Consider the following 17,007-nt stretch of genomic DNA (forward strand, 5'->3'; position numbering starts at 1 on the left):
CTTGAAATAATACGAGTCAGTATTTTTCCTGGGATCAGCAACGAATTTCTCCCATCTTACTTATGTGCAGCCAGTGTAGCCGCATAATCAACATTACATTGTATACAAGGATAGGCGTTTGAACGACTATTCTGTGAGTCAGGCTAATGCAAGAAAGAGCCAAGCCAGAACACGTGAATACGGGGTACATGAAGCATCATTGCTTACGTTATATTGCCAAATCTGTCATGGACACTAGCCAGGGTTGCAGACTCCATATTAAAAAAGCTAAAATTATTGTTCAGTCATTCCCCATTCCTGTACAGAAATAAATGCCCATATATATATATATATATATATATATATATATATATATATATATATATATATATATATATATATATATATATATATATATATATCTTCATATTAATTGGGGCTTTGTGCCTACATTAGAGAGCCTCCTCTGGGTTAAAGATATAGCTTCCCGGCAGGAAGTTTGCTGAACATAAATGACTATACAATCATTGTATAATATTTCGAAATAAGACATTAAAGAACTTCGTAACATTAGGGACCTCAGATGCAACATACTGCATGCAAGCATAATTCATTTTCAATATCACTGTAATGATAGGGGACTTCATACAAGTTAGAGACCTGCACGGACCGGGCTCGGCCCGGTCCGCGGGCCGGGCTTGGGCGGGCCAACTCTGTTATTTCTTTGGGCCGGGCCGGGCTTTTGCGGGCCTACACTGATTTCTCTTCAGGTCGTGCCGGGCAGGGGCCGATTAATTGCAATTCTTTAATAATTATTGACTTTCGTTAAACGATAATTAGAATAAAAGCAAACGTTGAAGAAGTGTGTCCGTGAAAAATTTACAAAATGAAACTTTTAAAATTTATCGGGCCCGGGCCGGGCTTGGGCCAAGAATTTTAAAAAACTTATCGGACCGGGCCGGGCTCGGGCCGAAAATCTCCAAAACTTTTCGGGCCCGGACTGGGCCGGGCCTAGGTACATTCGGGCTGGATTGGGCTCGGGCCGAGGTCTCTAATACAAGTATACCCTTTGCCTACGTCACTACGAACGAGAATAAATGTTTCAAGGTTTATCGTTTGGGGTTCCAGGTGAATCAGATAGTGACACAATTAAATGTATAAAACAAACTATCGTTCATAATCTTGGTAATGTGTTGGTTTCCAAAAATCGATTGTGGAACTAATTTTTACATTGTAGCATCATTTTTTCATCTCAGTTTCAAATCTTTGCCACTTGTAACACAAGTAAAGAGCCATGCAGTCAAACACAACGTAGTAAAGGATTCGTTGCAGCAGATAGAAGACATAGAAGAGTATACAATGGAGGAAATCTGTATGTATTACCTATTAGTCTGCGTATGAGGAAAAACAAAAATCACCAACAATTAACTGACATTTTATTTGGCTGAGCCTCTAATAAGATTTTAAGACAATTTCCTGAAGTGGTGGGCCGCAAATTGTGACATGGTTCAGGATTTTGAAAAGAATGGCCCATACAGAATCAGACACATAAGAATTTTTGACACGATAAGTAATTATTTTCAAAATGCCCCGTGGCAATGTTGTTGGTCATATGAGCTGTTTTCAAATATCTTCGTGGATCTCTGTTCGTAGAAGTAGTATTCTGTGTTATCTTTTGCTCACTTCTATAGAAGAGTAACTATGATTTTATGCGCGAATTATTCATAAAAACGCAATTTTTCCGAAATCCAGATTATATTCAAAATCCGGATTTCCTCCGAAATTCAGTTTTAATCCGAAAACTTTACTTTCTCCGAAACCTGTACTGCATGAATTTCTATTTTCAAATAGCCGAGATATGTAAAATGAGAACTATGCATATTTAAAAGTATAATTTTCGGTTGGTTACTATGGTTACAGAAAATTTATATTGCACCATCTGTAGGGTTCCCATTCATTCCGGAAAATCTGGGACTGTCACGGAATCGAGATCTGCGTCCCAGCGTCCCGAAAATATTTCTCGGGACGCTTAAATGTCCCGAATTTCAGCGAAGAAGAAAAGAAGGGAATATCATAGTTTGCTTGTTTCACCTTCAACTTCTGAGTGTGGCAATTCAAAAGTAGAAAAAAGCTTGAATACATAAAACATAAATTTAATTAAGTTCACGATGTAACTATTTCGACATTGAACGAAGCATTCGTTTCATTGGGCCACAGACAAAAGTTTTTACTCCTCAATTTTATTGTTATCTTCAGTACTCTGTTTCAATTTGCATTTTGCTTCTGAAATATTTTAATCAATAATTTCTGATCGATATGTTTGGTAATTTTTCGCTAACTATTCAAGTAGAAAAATGTATTGTTTTAATAGAAGCTTATGAGGTGGGAGAAAACACACTGAAAGCCACGAAACATAACAGATCCTGAGAAATTAAAAAAAGAAAATTGCTTACCAGGGGGAGGGGGTAAATCATCTGCTTAGGTTTGCTTAACTAGGAGGAGAAGGTCTATTAAATGACTAAAAATGTGATTACATAATACTTGAACAATCTATCTGATAGAAGAAAGTAAATTAGTATATAATACTAGTTTTCATTTTAAGCATTTCTAAGATTTTCGTAATTTAGTACATTCCGGGATTTTCATTTTTGAAATATGGTAACTCAAACCATATGTTATAAGGTTATATATTTTATTGTAATAATTTTCGCATACACTTCTTTGGTTCTTTTTTTTTTTATATAAAATTTTAACTCTTATAATACATTTTGATCAAGAAAAAGAGGTATTTTATTTGAAATAAAATAATTAGTACTACACAATATTAATTAATTATTTTTTTAAGCAGAAGTAGATGGTCCACCCAATTGTGAAAGTAATTGGAGAAATTGATTACAAGTTTTTATTAATGAGAAGAATTTGATATAAATAAGGAGGGTGAATGTATTTACTAATTTGTTAATCGGAAATTCATTTGTATGGTCAGATTGCATAAACATGTTGAATTTCTGAATAAACTATTTGAATTATTGGTGTTACGTTAGATTATTTCCCGTTGCCGCTGGCAATGCGTTGTTAAGTGATTAATTAATTAATTAATTAATTAATTAATAATAATAATAATAATAATAATAATAATAATTCCTATTTCTTTCTATTCTCAATGATCGAGGTACAGTTTATAAATAACTTTTACTTTTTGTCCTTCGTTTCAGAGTAAATTTGGAATTTTTTGATATAATTGTAAATCACTCTCCAGCTGGTTGGAGAATCTAACCACAAAAGTTATGTGCCGCATGGAAGCTACGTACAACTACTTCCACAGGAGTCAATCTCAGCTGTGAAAGTGGTCGTACTCCCTAAAGTATGATTGTTCCCCCTTTCCAGATCTGGACATCTGAAAACGAAACACACATACCTGAATAACAGAACTTCCCCTGAACTTCTACAGAAATTAGCGCCACTGTAAAATAAGACTGCATATTTGTGTTATTCGTCATGAATCCTATAGCATCTATCGTTAATATATTGTGATATTCTCATAAATTTTCTCGTGTGGGAGTGAAGAAAATCAGTCTGCAGTCGAAAGATCATGAGCAAACTATTATGGATTATATGGAAATACCCTTGTTTCAAAATCGTGTGGTGTCTGCGTAGGCAGTTTTAAATTGTTAGACTGAATACCGAAGAGATTTCCAATAGTTACTCAACTTGTTAATTTAAAAAAAATGTTGTGTCAATTTCCCAAGATCTGAAAACATGGCTATAGATAGAACTTATTGTCATTTTGAGTATAATTTTAATTTCTCCTAGAGTCAAGGTTGTATCGAGGGATAATCTTTGAAGTCAGTATGCCAAGTTTTGTAACTAACTAATTCTATGTCTATGGAACTCGGAGGTTCCATGCTGTGGTCACAAAAGCTCTCCAATGATTTCAGTCCTTAACCAACTAGTTCTAGTTTCTACTTTGTATTCCTTTTCCTGCGAGATTCATCGTAATATTGTCCTCCCATATGCGCCAGGTCTTCTAATGGACGTTTTCCGATTGAACTTCCAGTTAAAACTTTGAAAGCATTCCTACTTTCTTCTATTCTGGCTACGTGAGCTTCCTAGATTTGATGATCCTAACAATGTTTGGTAAACGGTATAAATTATGTAGTTCATAGTTTTGAAGTTTCCCCATTCCCGTTCCTCTTGGGTCCGAATATTCGTCTCAGGATTTTGTTCTCAAATATTTTCAGTCTGTGTTTTTCCCTCAGAGTACGCGACCATGTTTCACAACCATACAGCACAACACGCATAATTATCGTTTTATATATTGTAAGTTTCAAATTCCTCGGCAACAAAAGATTTTGAACTAAATAATAACACGAATTCTCGGTTTCAGTCGGCATTTGATTTCATTGTGGATAGATTCTGGTCTGTTGATATTGATCCCAGATATTTGGTAGTATACACTTTGTCGAAAGTATTATTTAATATTTTGACTTTCTCTATCCGTTTCCTTGTTTTTGTATTTCTGATAATAAATGTTCAATTTAAATCGATTTGAAGACTGGAGCAAGACTATATTCTATGAAAGCACTTGCTAATTTTTTGAACTTGTTTAAGTTTTGACACTTGTCTTCGCAGCCAATCAGAATTCGTAGAGCATATTCGTGGTGAGTTGCGGTACATTACCTTCCAGAAACGAGCCCATAAGGAATATGTTGTTATTAACAGCAGTTTAATCATGCACTTCAGTATTCAGCACATTTTTTTTCAGCACGTACTCGCAAAGCGTTATTATAAGCCTGTAGAACGTCTTTAGTATGTCCTAGTGATTGTTGTCTACTCGGTGCCGGGACAAGATCGTACCGGCACAGCAGCCAAGAACTCCACATTGGCTGATGTAGCACAGGAGCGTTTTCTTCCGTGCTCTGATCTTAGCACTTTTTTTCGTTGAGTGATGTGTTCTGCTGGCAAGCTAATTGGAACCAGGCCACTCAGTGATACCTATTTTGTGCAATTGGTAGACGTCGTCGCGTACTAGTCACCGAGACGATGTGATCCTGGCTTGACTTACGTATCGTCCCTCTCATATCACATATTCCTGTCTAGCACGTTGTGCTGAGCGTCTGTAATGTGAAGATCGTATCGTTCCACTGAGTATTAGAATCATTCCTGTAGAATGTCCGGAATATTCAGATCTCAGGAAACGTTTAGGACTACCTAAAATATCTTAATAAGTTTTTAGGGACTAATGTGGTCTCTAGTGACGTATTCACACTTTTCTTCATAAGATAAGAATAGTTAACTTGCTCTGAAGTTTTTCTTTTTAGATTTTTCCTGTTATGTACTTCTATTATTGCTGTTTGTTTCTTCTAGTTTTTTAAATTTTTTTATTATTTACTTTTTTAACCTTTTCGCGACCTCTCTTTTTAATTTCTATACTACAATCAGCTTTATTATTTGTTGACTTTATATACATGTTTTTTTAGATGTTTAATTTTGAATCTTAATCTGCAGTATGGTCGGCCAATAGCCTCGTTGCTGACGTCCCCATTAAGCTCTAACAATCAATCAATCAACAACGATTATTCACTATTTTGATGTGAATCACTGTTTAAAGCCGACTCTGTTCTTGTTACGTGAGTGGTGAGCCTGTAATTTAATAATGAAGTCAAATTGTAGCATATTTCCAAGTGATTTATTGCAATACGAGAAAAAAACTTTTAATGTAAACATATAATGTATAAACTTGGAAGTGATCCTCTCTCATCTGGATAATTCATAATGATAATCTGGATAATTCATAACGAAAAATGTATTTTCTTTCACAGGATATTTTGTGGAGAACCTCTGGTGCTACTTCTGTGCAGGAATGATATCAGGTCTTGTGACAACTACTGCTTCTATGCCAGTGGATATAGCAAAAACAAGGTACGTTAGTTCTACATAGTATAGTGTTACTCACGAGACGAGATGACAATTTTCGCTACGAGATAGAAGACAAGAGAGCTCTTTTAAAAGGAATAAAAATACTTTTCTAAACGAGACAGATCTTTCAAGAGACCTTTACGAGACGAAACAGCTCCAAATCTCGTCTCGTAGGTTACACTAACATCTAAATTTATATAAATAAAAATGAATATAACGATATTTGTTTTCTAAGCCCTTCTAGTCTGCTGCTCCGATTTTGATAATTTTGGTACACGAGTGGGTCCTGGCCTAACTTACGAGTTTAGCACATTTTCGGTAAGGGGGAGAAGTTGTGAAAGGGTGATATAAAAAAAAGTAATCGAAAACGACCGATATTAGTGTGAAATCTATAGTTTTCAGGGTCGCTGAGATGAAGAGTGACATTGCCGATGCCCTTTAAATCCAAACTTACCCTCCATTGACATGGGGCTGAGTGGTGGAGTTGGAAGGGGAGACGTAAAACTAATTGAAAACGATCCATATCCAATTCATAGTTTTTGGGCCCGCTAAGATGAATAGTGACACACCAGATGGGTTTAAATTCAATTTCAACATTCATACATACCCTAAGGGGGGAAATGAAGAATACTTTCCATAAACCTATTTTCCCCGTGCGAAGATCGGGCATTTCAGCTAGTAGACCATAAATAGAAACTAATGCTGTCCAAATAGAACTTTTGTAAAACCGAAAATAGATTTTTCAAAAATTTGAAAGGACCTCGCTCAGAACTTACGGAAATCCGGTTTCAATTAAATTGGCTGGTATTGCAGTATGTTGTGTATTTTTGGTCCCCTGATGAAGAATCTCAATGGGCATGAAGCCCGAAAAACCCACATTTTTGAGATATCCACTGATTCGTCGCTTATAATCATACGCACCCTCGTAAACTGAAAATAATAATTAGATCGATATTTTATCTATGAAGTATGAACGAGTTTCACTAGAATATATCTACTAGAATTTTTAGGGTCACTGATTCCGAACCCAAGGTCAGGTAACCTCAATCACTTTAGATTAAAAGTCATTTGAAGGTCAAATCGAGAGGGAATGTTCCAAAAATCTGAACAAAAAGCTTTTTTCTTTTTTTGAGTCGGTGGATCCGATTATGTTATTTTCTTGACCCGACAATGACATTTCAAGGTCATTGCAGGGTCATTTTATAGTAAACCGTGAAAAAACGTCGGAAAAATCTGGAAAAAATCATAGATACAATTATAGGGTAGCTGATTCTAAATCCGAGGTCGGTGTTAATCGGATTTAAAATTAATATTGTCCATTTAGTTTTCCAGTCACTCATTTGCAATGTCTTCTTCTCCAATAAAGGTTTGTTCTGCATTTCAAATCCCACCATTCTTGAACTTCAAACTCCCGTATTTCGCCTTCATTTCCATCGTTGTTCACATTACGATTATCAGCATCTTGTATGTATTCTAGTAGAGCTGGACTAAGGCATTGGATTTGTTGTTGTAGAACTCATCCTAAAAGCCATACGACACTGGCTACATATGCACAACCACCTAATGTTCTAGCACCGGACTTATAAGTGCAACAATACCCTAATATCGGCCATTTTCTACTTCCATGGCCGGCAATTCGTCATTTTTTATACTACCCTAAAACTTTATCTATGATTTTTTTTCAGATTTTCCCGATGGTTTTACAAGTTTGACCTTGAAATGACCATGCATTGATCTTGATGTGACCTTGTCGGGTCAAGAAAATGACATATTCGGATCAAACATTTATGTACTTTTTGTTCAAATTTTTGCAACGTTCCCTCCCGATTTGACCTTCAAATGACCTTTAACCTGACATGATGGAGGTTACCCGACCTCGCATTCGGAATCATCGACCCCAAAAACTCTAGTATACCCTAGTGAGACTCGTTCATACTTCATAGATAAAATGTCGACCTAATTATTATTTTAAGTTTACGAGGGAGTGTATACCTTTAAGTGACGATAATAATTTGCGGATATCTAAAAAACGTGGGGTTTTCGGGCTTCGTGTCCATTGAGACTTTTCATCAGGAGACCAAAATACACAACATACATACTGCAATACCAGCCAATTTAACGGATTTCTATAAGCTCTGAGCGGGGTCCTTTCAAAAATCGATTTTCGGTCTCGATTTTGAAAATCGATTTTCAGTTTTCGGTTATCAAAATCCATTTTCGGTTTCGGTTTTGAAAATACATTGATATGTGCTTTACAAATGGGAGAGAGTATAGCTTAAGGGGTCAATGGCGTAGGAAGATTGGTGATTATCCAAGCTCTCGATGAATTCCACTCCGTGCCATGATGATTCTACTAACACTACAAGCAGCTTAAAGATAAGTGGTTGGACTATCATAATTGTTTTAACAGCCTGACAGTGGTCTCTCAGCCGGCGAACAACGCAGAAAACGATTCAACTTCCACAATGCAAAACCATTAACTGCCGTTTTAGCTCGTTTTCATTATATTATCTGTATAAATGTTGAATGTTGAACACCACTGCGTTATATTCAATAGTCCTACATGAAGAATGACCTAACGAGGTTGCTGTATCGATTAAGTACATGGATGCACTGTCCCTGAGAAATACCGTTTGACAGTGTTGGATTTGAGTGTTATCAGTAAAACTGGAAAATCCTATTGTTGGTAGTAGCCTTCTTAAGTTGTTACTAGTAGACGTATCACTGTAGTTAAAAATATGAGTTTTATCTACAATAAGTGACATACACAGGTAATTCACACAATGAAATTAAACATTATAAGTCTAATTATGATTAATGAAATTTTTGTAGCTGTAACGTTCCACTGACAATTGTTTGCAGCTGTGGATCAAGTTTACTAGCTAATGGAAATTGTCAACAGCGGCTTCAAATCCTCATTTTAACTTGGATCTGTATTTTTTTTTTTTTTTTTTTTTTTTTTGCATATTTCATTTTAGAGTATGTTTTTTCCACACAGATAAGAGCAGTAGTTCCGAAAGTGGAAAGAATATCATGAGCAAATTTATAAAACTGATCAAACTACGTGAGTGAAATACTTTTATAAAATCCCAGTAATAACGAATTTCAATATTTTTCTTTAAAATCTCGCTACACTTTAAATCAATCATTTCCATTTGAAGTTCTACTGCAAGGGCTTCTATGACGGCGTTAAAAGATATCTCGATACCTCTTACCATTTATGCTTAATTAAATCAAAGAGCTGCCTCGTTCCTATATGGTTAGCGTACGCAAGCTCGTGAGTTCCGGATTCTTTTTCTAGCAGAAGCTCATGTAGCTCGAATCCCACATTAAGCTGTAGGTTCACGTTTCTAATAGCCTTGATACCGAAAGGGACGCTAAACCCCAATTAACCAACCAGCTAAAATCAATACCGAAACCGGAAGTAGTTTCCAACAATTTCTGCTTTAGGAGAGAGGTAGAGCTGAAGGTAATAAATAAATTTCTTGATAGATTGAATCGAATCCAAAAATCCACTTGTCACTATCTATTACCGCTTTTGTTCTATGGCGATCAACGTTGACGCTGGAAACGGTTAATTTATACCGCTTCCGGTTTTAATATAGGTTTAACTAATAAGATGGAACTTATTCTTGGGATGCTGAATCAATTCCAGAAAACCACTTCTCTATATTTCTTACCGTCTCTGATATCTGTCGACAGACGGACACGTTCCTCCATATAACACTTTCAATACGTACGTAGAGCATAGTTTGGAAGTCTAATAAGTTGTATCAACATAGATCACTGCAATTTGCATAATGTATATTTAAGGATCTGAGTATAGCGACATGGAACGTCCAATCAATGTTAATACCAGGTAAAGCAGAAGAAATAGCACGAGAAACAGTCATGAAGGACATAGATGTTATAGCACTTCAAGAGATAAGATGGGCAGACACGGGGAAAATTAATAACGAAAATTACACTATCTACTACAGCGGAACACAAGGAAAAACCGGTCAGTTTGGTACAGGCTTTATGATAGCTAAGCATGTCAGAAATAACGTACTACAATTCACACCAATAAACGAGAGAATAAGTAAACTAAGGATGAAAGGAAGATTCAGAAACATCACCATCGTAACAGCACATGCCCCAACAGAAGACAAAGACTGGGCAGTGAAGGAAGATTTCTACGAGAAACTAGAAGAGACGTGTAACAGGATTCCCAGATACGACATAGTACTAGTAATCGGAGACTTCAGTGCAAAAGTAGGAAGAAATGATGCCCGAATCAAGGTTACAGGAAAACATTCACTGCACGAGGAAAGTAATGACAATGGCAACCTACTTATTCAGTTTGCAATAGAGAACAATCTCACAATTAAAAGTACATGCTTCCCTCACAAGAGAGTACATCTAGGAACGTGGGCGTCACCGGATGGCACGACGGTCAATCAGATAGACCATGTCCTCATTAACAATAGACACTCCTCATCTATAATGGACACAAGAAGCTACAGAGGATACAACTGCGACACAGATCATTATCTGGTCAAAGCTAAACTTAGAGAGAAGATCAGTAGGAAATTGGTATATAGGGAAAACACGAAAACAAAATGGGACATAGACAAACTAAAAAACAAGGAAAAGGAAGAGGAATATAAACGCAGGATAAGGATAAAATTGGCACATAAATCAAGAGAAGAGAGAATACCAACAGTGCAAGAACAATGGAATAAAATCCAAGAAATAATAACAGAAACAGCAGAAGAAACGTTTGGACAATGGAGAAAACCAAAAAGACAACAGTGGTTCGACGAGGAATGTCAAGAGGCAATCGAAAAGAAAAACGAAGCAAGAAAGAAAATGATACAAAGATCAACAAGAGCAAGCATAGAAGCATATAAAGAAATGAGAAGGCAGGCAAACAAAATATGTAGAAAGAAGAAATGAGACACGGTAAAACGACGAATAGAAGAAATTGAAGAGATGAGTGGAAGAAACGAAACAAGGAAATTATACATAGCAGTCAAAAACATGAATAAAGGATTTCAGGCACAACCGATTGGATGTAAAGACGAAAAAGGAAACATAATATCCGATGAACAGGGTATCATACAAAGATGGACGGAATACTTTAAAAAGCAGCTAAATCCAACATCAGAAACAGAAGAAAGTGAAATACTACAATTGGAAGTAATGGAGAGAAGAAATATCATAGAGCATCAACCAGTAGAAATACCAAGTGATGAAGAACTAGAGAATGCTATCAGGAAACTTAAAAACAACAAAGCCCCCGGAGAAGACAACATAACAGCGGAACTAATAAAATATGCAGGCACAGAGATGACGAAAGAAATAGGCAACATGATCAGACGAATCTGGGAAGAAGAAACAATACCATCAGACTGGAAAGTGGGGATACTGCATCCAATACACAAGAAAGGAGACAAAACAGATTGCTCAAATTATAGAGGAATAGTGCTACTGAACACAGTCTATAAAATATTCACAAGTATACTGAATAACAGAATAAAGAGATTTACAGAAGAAATAATCGGAGAGTACCAGAGTGGATTTAGAATAAACAGAGGAACAACAGATCAGCTATTTGTGATGAAACAGGCAATAGAAAAGTGCTATGAACATGGAATAGATATACACATTCTGTTCATAGACTACAAACGAGCATTCGACAGTATAGATAGAAATGGTCTTCTACAGGGACTAGAACATTTCAAGATCCCCCCAAAACTGAGCAACTTAGTTAAAATAATCCTGGAACAAACTACAGCAAAAGTAAAAGTAGGGCACAGAGTAGGAGAAGAATTCGAGTACAAAAAGGGAGTAAAACAGGGAGACGAGCTGTCGACAACTTTATTCATAATAGCCTTACATATTGCAATACGAGAAATAGATAAAAGAGGCACAATTATCAATAAAACCAGCCAAATATGCGCCTATGCAGATGACATCGCCATCTTGACGAGAACGGAATACGAACTCAGGAAGCTCTACAACGAACTAGAAGAACTAACGAATCCACTGGGGCTGCAAGTAAACATTGAAAAAACAAAATACATGCACATAACATCAGATAAAAATAAGAGAAGAAACGGAAGGTTTGTAATAGGAAACAAAACATTTAAAGAAGTAGACAGATTTAGATATTTAGGAATGACAATAGATAACAGGAACAACATGACAACGACAATCAAAGAAAGAATTCTAGCAGGAAACAAGGCGTATTATGCTAATGCACAAATACTCAAAAACAAAAGCATTGGCAGGCAAACCAAGATGAAGATTTACAAAACGACAATTAGACCGATAGTCACTTACAGCGCAGAAGTATGGACGTTATCCAAAGAAAACGAAGAAAAACTACGAATATTCGAAAGGAAAATAATTAGAAAGATTTTCGGGCCAATCAGAGAGAATAACGAATGGAGAAGCAGAACCAACAAAGAAATAGAAGACATCCTAAGAGGAGAAGATATTGTACGGTTTATAAAAGCGCAACGACTGCGATGGGCGGGACACGTAGAAAGAATGGAAGAAGGACGACTAGCAAAGAAGATACTACATGAAAAGATATTCTCCACGAGAAGAAGAGGTAGACCAAAGCAAAGATGGTACGAGAATGTAAACAAGGATTTGAGAATATTGAAAGTTAAGAACTGGAAAGGAAAAGCAAAGAATAGAGAAGAATGGAGGCGCCTGGTGAATGAAGCCAAAGCCCACCCAGGGCTGTAGAGCTGTATGGTAAGGTAAGGTAAGGGAATATGGCAGGTAAACTCTCTAGTTTTCCAGGGTGACTTCATTTGTAGAGAAATGAAATAATTTTAACCCTTAAGTACTACGCATGTTTTTTGCCACATTAGTACTATGCGGAGTCTGTCAGACTACGAACAATAGATTACGGACCAACTAAAAACACGATGTTAATTTTCGCACACACACTAGATATAACCAAGAAGTTAGAGGAAGCGACAATCGGGAGAGGCGGTAGAACGGGAAGTTACGGCGGAAAGCGGAGTCTGACAGACTCCGCGTGGTACTTACGGGTTCATATTAATTAACAAGTTTAATGTAAAATGTGTAGTATTAACGTAAGTGAAATGTGTCTTCAATGGAATTATAGTAATAGTGTTACGACTTCCTTTCCTTATTCATAATGTTCCACTCAACACATACGAAATTATGCAATTTAAGAGCTCACTGAGTGTAAAATTGTTGCTCAAGACAGCCTCGGTTAAATAGTACATTCATTATATTTATTTTATTTTTTCAGGATTCAAAACATGAAATGGATTGACGGTAAACCGGAATTTAAGGGAACAGGCGATGTTCTTGTGAAAATAATACAGAAAGAAGGCATTTTTGCGTTATGGAAAGGATTCACTCCATACTACTGCAGATTAGCACCACACACCGTCCTTGCTTTGGTATTTCTGGAAAAACTTACCGTATGTTATAAAAGATACATTCTCGGAGATAAAAGCGGAAAGGGGATATAGACAATTGTTGATGAACATCAATAGCAGAGATAGAAGAGTAATTGTTATTTATCTTTCACAAGCAAACTTCCTGTTTTTTCCTATACTGCATGACCACGCTATAGATTTTTGTATGAATGCACCGTTGCTACAATACTGAATAAATGGTCTCCATTTTTTATTGTTGTGTCCATTACTTGCATAGGGTAATCTAATGAATAACGTTAAGTGATGTGTTAACAGAAATAAAAGATTATAAAATATATTTACTGATTTGGGGGAGTGGGGACATGGATTCAGTAATATAGCGTTTGTTTTTAATACAAAGTGTTATAGATTTGGTCTTTGTACATGTAAGCTTGTTTGTATATACATAACGGCGTTACCGTTAATTTTCTCAACATTCTCTTTCTAATTCCTTCTATGCCACCTTACTAGCATTCCTTGTCAGCACCGAATCTACGTGAGATGCGGATCTACAGCAATAAGCATGCAACTTGATAATACGCTGATAGTGTACCCGATAATAAGCCGAATTTTTGGTTGCGGGCCAATCATGAACCGACAATGACCCGATACAATAGCGTCCACTTGTTCATCGGCACAATGTCTCCAACAAACGTGTCGTGAAATTTTACAATTTAAAAATAAATTTACGAAACATTTTATTTTTACCTTGAAAACTTCAGTATCAAGCTACATCAAATTTGAGGTCATTAAGTTGGATTATTTATGTATCAAATGAATAGTACAGAACCTAATCTAAGTGTATCGTCAGTCAAAACATGCTGGAAATCACTGGTTTATAACATGGTACAGAACTACGTGAGCTACAACCACAAATCGAACCTTTTGCCTGGTGAGACCGCAGAATTTTGTTAGTTGTTCCACAATTGTTTTCAAAGCAAAGGAGAGAACGAAATTAATGCTGAAAGAGCCAGAAATTAATATTAACAAACCTTCATGCGTCAACATGATGTTTGTCTGTAGTGTGTGAATTGAATATTTTTCCAAAGGAGCCATGAATTTCTCGAAGACTCGGTTGTCTCTGGCCGGGTGGACATGTCCCTAAAATATTTTGGGTAGGAAATTAAATAGATCAAGCTGAAAGTACTTATGTAAGAGGAAAAACAAATGTCATATGTGTTGTTACGTATCATATGTTGCATTGTCTGGCTACATGAAAGTTGATGAGTTTTAAAAATAGCAAGTATAAAAGAATAGTGTCGTCTCCCTAATTTCGTAACACTATTCAATTTTGTTTCTTTGTTAGGAATATGATATAATTCTTCTATACTTACTATAATTATTATCTTTTTAATATATACTAAATTGAGGGACATACTCAGGGGGTGGGTCCTGGGGATCCTGACTCCCCCAGAAATTTCGACTTTTGTGTAAATTTAACCTAATTTTAGGGGCAATTTTAGGAATTTTAATATATAGTACCATCATATTGAGTTTGGACCCCTCCCGAAATAAATTTCTGTGTGCGCTACTGACTAAATTATATGTGGTTATCAATGTAACATGTACTACCATTAAACAACAAACATAACATTCATTTATTCTTTCTATCTCTACTAATAATTGTATTCAAGCACTTAAAACTTTGATCTATTTCATCTAATACATTTTACAAGTAATAATTTATTTAATTGTAGTAGGAGAAAATTACGAGAAAATAGAAGAAATTATAAATAGAAAGAAAATGACACAAGCGTAATTTTAATGGATGATACTTTTGTGGGGATAGAACAGGAAAATATAAAAGGTAAATATGTATTATGGAAAATATGAACGACATAGAATGACTATAATAATTCCAATTTTTAAAAAGCAGTTGAGACAAATAAATTAAAGAAAACATAATAACAACCAATTTATTGTTAATTCTTCCCCAAAGTATGTTGATTTGTAACAGGCCCGTGCTGGCCCACCGGGACATGTCCCGGCGCGCTCTCCGAAACATCGCATTATATATAGAGGTACATTTTATATAATAAATTCTTACATTCGTTATAAATAACCCATGATAAGTAGTGCGAACTTTACACGAGACGCACTTGCGAAAATACACAAAGATAAACGGTTTTATTCTTCTGTATGGCACATTTCTGTACAATGAATACATAATGTTACTGTTAGTAAAGAACCCGTGAAGGGTACAGTGCACCCTTTGCATAAGGCGCCCTTACGAAACCACATCAAGAATAAACGGTTTTATTCTTCTGTATGGCACAGTTCTGTACAATGAATACATACTGCTACTGTTGCTAAAGGCGCCCTTGCGAAACTACATCAAAGAGAAACGGTTTTATTTTTCTGTATAGCAGAGTTGTGTACGATGAATACATAGTTTTACTGTTGGTAAAGAACCCGTGAAGGGTACAGTGCATCCTTTACGCCCTTGTCCTGTGATTTTTTCCTGTGTGTTTTAGAGTAGTATTATAATTTTCAGTGCCTATTGTATTTCTAAAATATAGCTATATTGATTTATTAGTATTATATTTAGCTTCAGTTTGTTTGAAAAAAAAATCTTACAAGAACTAAAATTGTTTCTCTAGCAAAGAAATTTTCACAGTTTAGCTATTGACGTTATTAAACAAACCTTGGATTTTAATACATAAAATGGCACCCGTTTATATACAGGGTGTAACTTAATTAACATATCAAACTTCAGAAGGTGACTCCTGACACGGATATAAAACGAAAAGTATACACCAATCTGAGTGAAAAAAATGCCTCCTTTTGGTGCCTTGATCACACGAAAATTTGTCGGAAAGTAAGTAAAAACAGCCATAACTCAAGAACAGAACATCGGATCGAAGTCGGGCAAAAGAGAATGCCAATTATTTTTAGTCGTAGATCCCATTAGTGTACAATCGGATATAGTGCAGTGGCGACGCAAGGGTGACTCCCAAAGAAACTGGAGTATTCCTTCGAGTATTTTATCAAACGTTGAATGAGGAAAACGAACAATAATCAAGTACAATATTTTAACAATCGAAAATAATAGTACATCTTTCAAGTTAGAAGAACACTTCGAATTCGAAAGACAAAGGGATATACATGTGTGATTGATCTATTTTGTCTCAGCACAGAATAAACCCTCGGGAGAAGAATTTAAATGAAGTCTTTTAACGTATCACAGGTGTATCTTCTAAGCTAATGGTAATGGATGTCAAATGAACGGCTTTTTGTCCAAGTTACGAGTGTGTGAAAATAGAAAATATAACTGACCTAAAATAGGTTTAAAACGACTGTGTATTGGACAGTCAGGTGGCATGTAAAGAAACAACATGTAGTATCCAAAAAATGTAAAGATCATATATGATGAACGAGTGTACAAGAGGTTCTCCATATGACACAGGGATTCCCATATATTGCGTGAATACATATTGGGCAAAAGTAAGCTGCATTAAAATGTTTCCTCCTCGTAATATGCTATTTCGTGGAATTTGATACTTCTGTGCACAGAAGCTACATGAATGGACAAAATACGTGATATTGTGTATGTTGCATAACGATACAAAGAAATGCACTGGGACGGTATACTTAATTTATCCGTTAGGTAAATCTTCTTCCAGGGATATTTTCGAGGGACTTTTCCCTTCTCTTGGAG

The 17,007-nt window shown here is 35.9% G+C and overlaps 1 protein-coding gene across 1 annotated transcript in view; it reads left to right on the forward strand.

The window, feature by feature from the left end:
• The window catches only part of LOC145668618 (mitochondrial 2-oxoglutarate/malate carrier protein-like), a 49,335-nt gene extending 35,772 nt beyond the window's left edge, over window positions 1-13,563 (forward strand). Inside the window, exons 5-6 of the mRNA XM_081736657.1 lie at window positions 5,802-5,901; window positions 13,178-13,563. Of these exons, the coding sequence (XP_081592783.1) occupies window positions 5,802-5,901; window positions 13,178-13,403 (326 nt within the window). The 3' untranslated portion in view covers window positions 13,404-13,563. The remainder of the gene's footprint in view (window positions 1-5,801; window positions 5,902-13,177) is intronic.
• The last annotated feature ends 3,444 nt before the right edge of the window (window positions 13,564-17,007 follow it).

Source organism: Thermobia domestica, chromosome 13 (genome assembly GCF_964235325.1).
Source record: "Thermobia domestica chromosome 13, izTheDome1.hap1.1, whole genome shotgun sequence".
Classification (NCBI taxonomy): domain Eukaryota; kingdom Metazoa; phylum Arthropoda; class Insecta; order Zygentoma; family Lepismatidae; genus Thermobia; species Thermobia domestica.